Here is a 7,180-nt window from a genome sequence, read left to right as displayed (position 1 = left end):
ATATAATATTACAGGGTCTATAGGTCTAGTCTAGATAAGTGATTTGCTCTAAATCAGACTTTAGAGCTCACATTCAAGTCCATGCCTGATTTCAGTGTTATTTTTTGCAGCCTCCTATATGAGACTGTATTCTCTGGTTCCATTCTGTTAGCTCAGCTTCAGTTTGCTTTTATGTTTAAACAGCTTTTGTAATTTCTCTATGGTAATAGCTTTTTATGTCTTAAGAGTCTGTCTTAAGGCAAGATCCTAAGTGATTTTTTTTTTCTTGAATCAATCCCACATAGAGAGTTAATCTCTTGAACAATCAAGTCCAGGATGGCCATAGCCCTGGAATGTGAGGAGCAAAATGGACTTCTGATAGGGAAAGTAGAGGACCGTTACTTGGGACAGGACTCCATCTCAGGTAATAGCAGTCCTCACAGGAGGGAACTCTTCAGACAGCGCTTCAGGAAACTCTGCTATCAGGATTCACCTGGTCCCCGTGAAGCTCTTACTCAGCTCTGGGAGCTTTGCCGCCAGTGGCTGAGACCTGAGTGTCACACCAAGGAGCAGATTTTAGACCTGCTGGTGCTGGAGCAGTTCCTGAGAATTCTCCCTAAGGACCTGCAAGCATGGGTGCAGGCGCACCATCCAGAGACTGGAGAGGAGGCGGTGACTGTGCTGGAGGATCTGGAGAGAGAGCTTGATGAACCTGAAAAGCAGGTGGGAACAGGGTAATCATTTGGCTGTGAGAAATCAGGGTATAATGGACCCAGCGAAAGCAAAATGTCTAGGACGGAACACCTGAGAATACTTAGTATAGTTAGCCTAGAGAAGAACAGGAGTCCTGGTGTGGCACTGTGGGATCAGCACTGGACTGGCAAGGTCAGTGGCTCAAATCCACCAGCCTCCTCAGAAACCCTATTCAGGGTCACTAAGTCAGACCAAATCCATGGCACTTAACAACAGCAACAACAGAGAAGAACAATGCATAGGGAGGCATCTAACTATTGATGTGGAAACTAAAGTATGGTTGAGTGAAGAGAATAGACAGCTGAATGATTCTATGTCAGTTTAAAAGGCTAGGATCACTGGGAAAATACAAGAAGGCAGACAGGTGTTGAGGGGGAAGGAGAACTTTCTAGCATTTATGTTGCTAAGTGCCGTCGAGTCGGTTCCAACACAGACACCCTGTGTAGCGTTTCTAAGGAGTGACTGGTGGACTTGAACTGCCAATTGTGAGGTTAACAGCCCATTGCTTATCCTACAGCTCCACACCAGGACTACCCATAACTAAAATGGGCTACTATGTAATGTAATGAACTCCCTGTCCATAGAAGTATTCAAGCAGGGGTTCAAGTAGATGTCAAGGATATTACTGTACAGTATTGCCCGATAGAAATAAGATGTGAGCCTTAAACGGGAACTTCAAAAATTTCATGGAAAAATGGAAAGATAATGGAATTTTTCCACAAGCTTTTTGAACACCCCTCTTGAATATGTAATTTAAATATCCAAACTGGTGGCACTTAACAAGAAGAAGAAGCAGCAGTCACATTAAACAATAAAAACAGGTGACATTAATTTTAATACATTTTATTTAACCTAAAATGTTAATCATGTATTTTACATTCTGGTTTTTTTTTGTTTTTTTTTTTTTAAGTCTTTGAAATTTGATGTGTGCTTTACACACAGCATGTCTCAATTTTAAGTAGCCACACAGTAGTGGACAGCACAGTTACAGAAGTAATGCAATTATGTAATGGCATTTGAGCTAGATGCTTTTTAAGGTACCTTCCAAGTTCCTGGTGGCACAGTGGTTAAACGCTAGGCCGCTAACCAAAAGATCAGAAAAGGTGGGCAGTTCAAAACGACCAACCACTCTGTGGGAAACAGATGTGGCAGTCAGCTTCCATAAAGATTTACGACCTTGGAAACCCTATGGGGCAGGTCTACTCTGTCTTCCGATAGGGTCACTATGAGTCAGAGTCAACTTGACAACAGTGGGTTTGGTTTGGATTCCAAGTCCCAAGACTATGACCCTAGACCTCTATAGGCCAATGGGAGAGCTACTTGCCCTCTAGTATCCTGAGCTATAGAAGACTAGCATTTATTGCTAACTACAATTCAATGAGAATTTGTCCTCTTTTCTATGTCCCTTACAAATAATTCTTTTCACCTTTTCACAGAAATTTTCATTCCCATAAAATCTACCTTACAAGCCCAATCTTACCCTCATTGTTCCCAGGTTCCAGCCAATTCAGAAAGACAGGACATACTCTTGGACCAATTGGCCCCCTTTGGAAGGTCACATGAATCACTGACTATCCAGCTGCACCCCAAGAAGACCCAGCTGGAGCAGGAATCTCGGGAGCCCCAGAGGAATGGTAAGAAGCAACAGTCTGACAGGTGTAACAGAAGAGGTGGCTACTTAGATTAGAGATGTGCTTTTTCATTTTCATCTTTTCTTTTTAAAGTTTAGCTTGCTTGTCCTTCACCTCAGTATGAAGGATGTTACCTTCTTTCCTATGTTTGCTCTGTCACTAAAATCAGTTTGCTTTTCACTATAATAAAATCAGTGATCTGGCACAAGAAGTGGTAGAAGGGGTTGACATTGGTTTTTAAATACCCTTTCAAGTTATGTGTTGATTCTATGTCCAGATTCTCTTAAATTTCTATTTTGAAATGGGAGATTTTATGAACACCCTCATATTAAAGAAGCAGGAGAGAGTGTGAATCAGTCAGTGTAATAGGTTGGTCTGTTTGTGTTCATGGCAGGGTGACTCAGTTTAGATTGGCATTTGGTCTCTCATTCCATGACTCAGCTTACTGATTATAAACCAGTCACTGGTTCCCCATACCACTACTCATTACAAAACTAACTCAAATCTAGAAAAGCTAGATTTGATCTAGAAAGGGGAACAAAATCTAATTACAGAACTAATTCAAATCTAGAAAAGCTAGATTTGATCTAGAAAGGGGAAAAAATCTAATTACAGAACTAATTCAAATCTAGAAAAGCTAGATTTGATCTAGAAAGGGGAACAAAATCAAGAGGTGGAATATTAAGCAAGTATAAAATCAGCTGATCTGTGATTTGGGCACTGGGTGGATAATAGCGCCAGTAACTAAATTGGGAAAACCAGATGAGAGTGTGTCTTTGTGTGAAGATTTGAGAGAATCAATGTTTATACATATAAATCTGCCTTGGAAACAATCAAGTAAACTCCAACAGGCAATGCAGTTTGAAATAAGACTCGAGATTGAGGAGAGCATTGTGGGAGGAGTTAGAGTCATCTCTGGGTAAATGACTGAAGACCTGGTTATAGATGAGGCTCACTAGGAGGAAATCATACAGTAAAAAGTGCCACATGCAAATTTGTGAGGCGTGAGACCTTTAAATATTTGGAAGAGGGAAGAGGATTTTGTGAAGTCAATGGAGCAGGACTATTAAAGGTAGGAGAAACAGAAGAGGGTGGTGTCTCAAAGCCAACAGAGGAGTTTCAGCCAGGAGATAGCAGCAGTGATCAATGCTAGTTATAGAATCCACGACAAGAATTAAAACGAATCCACTGAATTTGGCATTTAGTAGCTAATCTTACCAAGTCTTTCCAAGAGCAGTTTCAGGGGAGCAGAAGCTATAAGGTACAGACCATTTTAATAAACTTAACTATGTAAAGGAATACCTCTTTCCTATGAGGAGGTATACAATAAATTTTTCTCCCAACCTTTGGGAGAAGCTAAGACATGCACTTAAAAAACACATCACAATAATAATTAATATGTCACATGCTAAGTTAATTCCACTATGTAGAATACAGAATTATTCTCAATAATGGCTTATGATGCAAATTTACAATTTTTCCCTCTGTTTCTCTATAAATACTTCTGGACTACTTTTACTTTGCTTTCTCTTAACTTTAAGGCCAGAAATATGCTGTTTCTGTTTCTACACTTGTAGAGGCTTGCACATTTGCTGCAGTCAAAACAACCTTCCAGGGTAATATTATGTTAAATATGAATTGATTTTTCTTAATCTAAGCCACGGTAAAATGCTTCAGGGAATCTGGCTCTCCTGAGATCTGAGAATTCTTAGGAAGTCCATTTTGTCTACACCAAACAGGATAAACATGACTTTTTCCTGAGGTATACCACCAGCAACCTTCTATAATTTTTTTGTCTGTATTTCCCACCATGACTAACTACCATCACCACATTCCCCACCCAAACAAAGAAACAAACCCTGCAAAAATACAACACATACATTTCAAGAAGTAACTATCAACCTAATTAAAGTATTTAATATCTGATCCAACCAATCACTTAACAGCTGAAATATACCCATAGTAGTTATAATGTGACCAAATTTCTCTAAGGAGTTAGACACATCACTGAGATTAGGATTTGAAACTGGGGTTTCTGCATGTTAGTTCAGAATTTTTTTTTTTAAACCATCATGATAATATACCAAATAGTCAATATCTTTTAAGAATATGTTTATTATTGAATAGAGGGACTGACTAGGTTTTTTTTATACAGGATTTCTTGTTTTAAAAGATTCATTGTATCTACACTAGAAAAGTGTGTTGTTGTTGTTGTTGTTGTTAAGTACCGTCAAGCCGGTTCCAACCCATAGCAACCCTGTATAGGGTTTCTGAGGAGCAGCTGATGAGCTTGAACCACCAACCTTGCAGTTCAAATGGCTTTGCAGTCTGGCGCATTAACCCACAACACCACACATGTCTCTCAGCTTGTCCTACTATGGTGGCTTGTGTGTTGCTGTGATGCTGGAAGCTATGCCACCAGAATTTTAAATATCAGCAGGCTCACTCAAAATGGACTGATATTAATGGAGGTTCCAGACTAATACTGACAAGGAAAAAGGAGAGATGGACTACTTCTGACTGTTTAGCCACTGAAAGCTTTATGAATAGCAGCAGAACATTGCTATATATAGTACCAGAATATTGTCAAATACAGTTCTGGAAGATGAGTTCCTCAGATTGGAAAGAACTCAAAATACGACTCGGGAAGAGCTGCCTTCTCAAAGTAGAATTGACAAGGATGACATGAATGGAATAAAGCTTTTGGGGCCTTCATTTGCTGATAGGGTACAACTCAAAATGAAGAGAAGCAGCTTCAAACATCTGGAACATGGAATGGTCAAAGTATGAATCTAGAAAAGCGGAAGTTGTCAAAAATGAAATGGAGCACATACTAGGCATTAATGAACTAAAGTGGACTGGTATTGGCCATGTTGAATCAACAATCATATGGTTTACAAGAAAGATAAAGAGGAGTAATGTCACATTTATCATTAAAAAAGAACATTTCAAGGTCTATCTTGAAGTACAATGCTGTCTATGATAGGAAATTACCCATACACTTACAAGGAAGACTAGTTTATACCACTATTATTCAATATTCTTTATACACCAACCACTCAAGTCAGTAAAGTTGAACAGTTCTACCAATTTGGCAAAGAACAAGGCTCCAAGAATTGATGGGATACAAATTGATATCTTTCAACAAATGGATATAACACTGCAGGCACTAAGGATCCATATCTGTGCCCATTCCAAAGAGAGGTGACCCATTGGAATGCAAAGATCATCAAACAATGTCATTAATATCACATGCAAGTAAAATTTTGCTGAAGATAATTCAAAAACAGCTAAAAAAGTACATCAACAGGGAACTACCAGAGGTTCAGGCCAGATTCAGACAAGGATGTGGAACAAAGGATATCAATACTGACATCAGATGAATCTTGGCTGAAAGCAGAGAATACCAGAAAGATGTTTACCTGTGCTTTATTGATTATGCAAAGACTGTCAACTGTGTGGATCATAACAAGCTATAGATAACATTATGAAGAATAGGTATCACGAAACAATTGTACTCTTGAGGAGTCTGTAGCTATACTAAGATTCAGTCATTCAAACAAAACAAGGGGATACTTTAAAACATCCCAAAGAACCAGCTGATAATCACCATCATAAAGTTCCACACAGTAGGACTGAAGGTTTCAAACCAGGAGAGCGAATTTCAAATGACATCATTATTTATGATGTTACTGATGATAATGCAGATGAAGAAAAAAAAAATCCCAATTTTCGAGAAACAAATGAAAAGATGTTATATCTGACCTCTCCAGTTGTAGCCAGTACCCTGATATTGTCATTGTTGAAGATGAATATGCACCTGTCATTCAGAGTGGAGATCAGAGAGAACCAGCCTGAGAATCCCTAAATTCAGGCAGTGACAGCACCAGCCCACTCATGTCTAGTGCTGCGCAGCTAACTGGCTCATCCAATCTGATCCAGAAGATCCTGTGATCATGATGGGTTCCATTTTGAATGATAACATCAATCTTTTGGGAAAGGTTGAGCTGTTGGATTACCTTGACAGTATTGATTGTAGTTTAGAGGACTTCCAGGCCATGCTGTCAGGGAGACAATTTAGCATAGACCCAGATTTCCTGGTTGATTGTTTCACTACTTCTGTGCAGATGAATACTACAGATTACATCAATAATACAAAATCAGAGAATAAACTACCAAGAACAATATAGTTCAGCCAGTTTCAGAGAAGAAAGAAAATCTAAACCCAAACCAGATAAGAAACTTATCCAATACACTGCCATTCCACTTCTTGCATTCCTTGATGGGAACCCTGCTTCTACTATTGAACAGGGGAGTACAACATTGTCAGAAGTTATGTCTTCTGTAGATAAACTCATAGAGGTTGATGAGCTTCTGAATAGCAGCCTGGATCCAGACTAATCCAAAGAAAGGCAAACTGTACATGAGTTGTTCTTGTTGTTGTTGTCAGGTGCCATCAAGTCGGAACCAACTGATAGTGACCCCATGCACAGCAGAACGAAACAATGTCCGATCCCAGGCCAACCTCACCACCACTGCCACACTTGAGTGCTCACTGTCTAATATAGTTCCAGCTTCATATGCATGGAAGAAAGAAGGGGTGGGATGGAGTCAGCCCCACCCAATTCAGTTGGACTAGTTATAAGTAAACATTGCTGGTTTGTTTGTGTTTTATTGAACTGATTCTATTTAGTAAATTAATATAATGAATGTTGAGTAAAAATTTTTTTTTATTTAAATTAAAAAATGGGTATGTCTATAACTGATTGGAAAACCTAAAATGGGGCTACAACGTGCCCATTGAAAGAGGCTTCCTG

The 7,180-nt window shown here is 39.2% G+C and overlaps 1 protein-coding gene across 1 annotated transcript in view; it reads left to right on the top strand.

Moving 5' to 3' along the window:
• Nucleotides 1-278: 278 nt before the first annotated feature.
• Nucleotides 279-7,180, top strand: part of ZSCAN16 (zinc finger and SCAN domain containing 16) — a 12,871-nt gene continuing 5,969 nt past the window's right edge. The window contains exons 1-2 of the mRNA XM_006872796.1: nucleotides 279-702; nucleotides 2,228-2,366. Of these exons, the coding sequence (XP_006872858.1) occupies nucleotides 316-702; nucleotides 2,228-2,366 (526 nt within the window). The 5' untranslated portion in view covers nucleotides 279-315. The remainder of the gene's footprint in view (nucleotides 703-2,227; nucleotides 2,367-7,180) is intronic.

This window comes from Chrysochloris asiatica, unplaced genomic scaffold, assembly GCF_000296735.1.
Source record: "Chrysochloris asiatica unplaced genomic scaffold, ChrAsi1.0 scaffold00213, whole genome shotgun sequence".
NCBI lineage: Eukaryota > Metazoa > Chordata > Mammalia > Afrosoricida > Chrysochloridae > Chrysochloris > Chrysochloris asiatica.
Note: the sequence above shows the minus strand (reverse complement) of the source record. Positions and strands in the feature narration are given on the sequence as shown.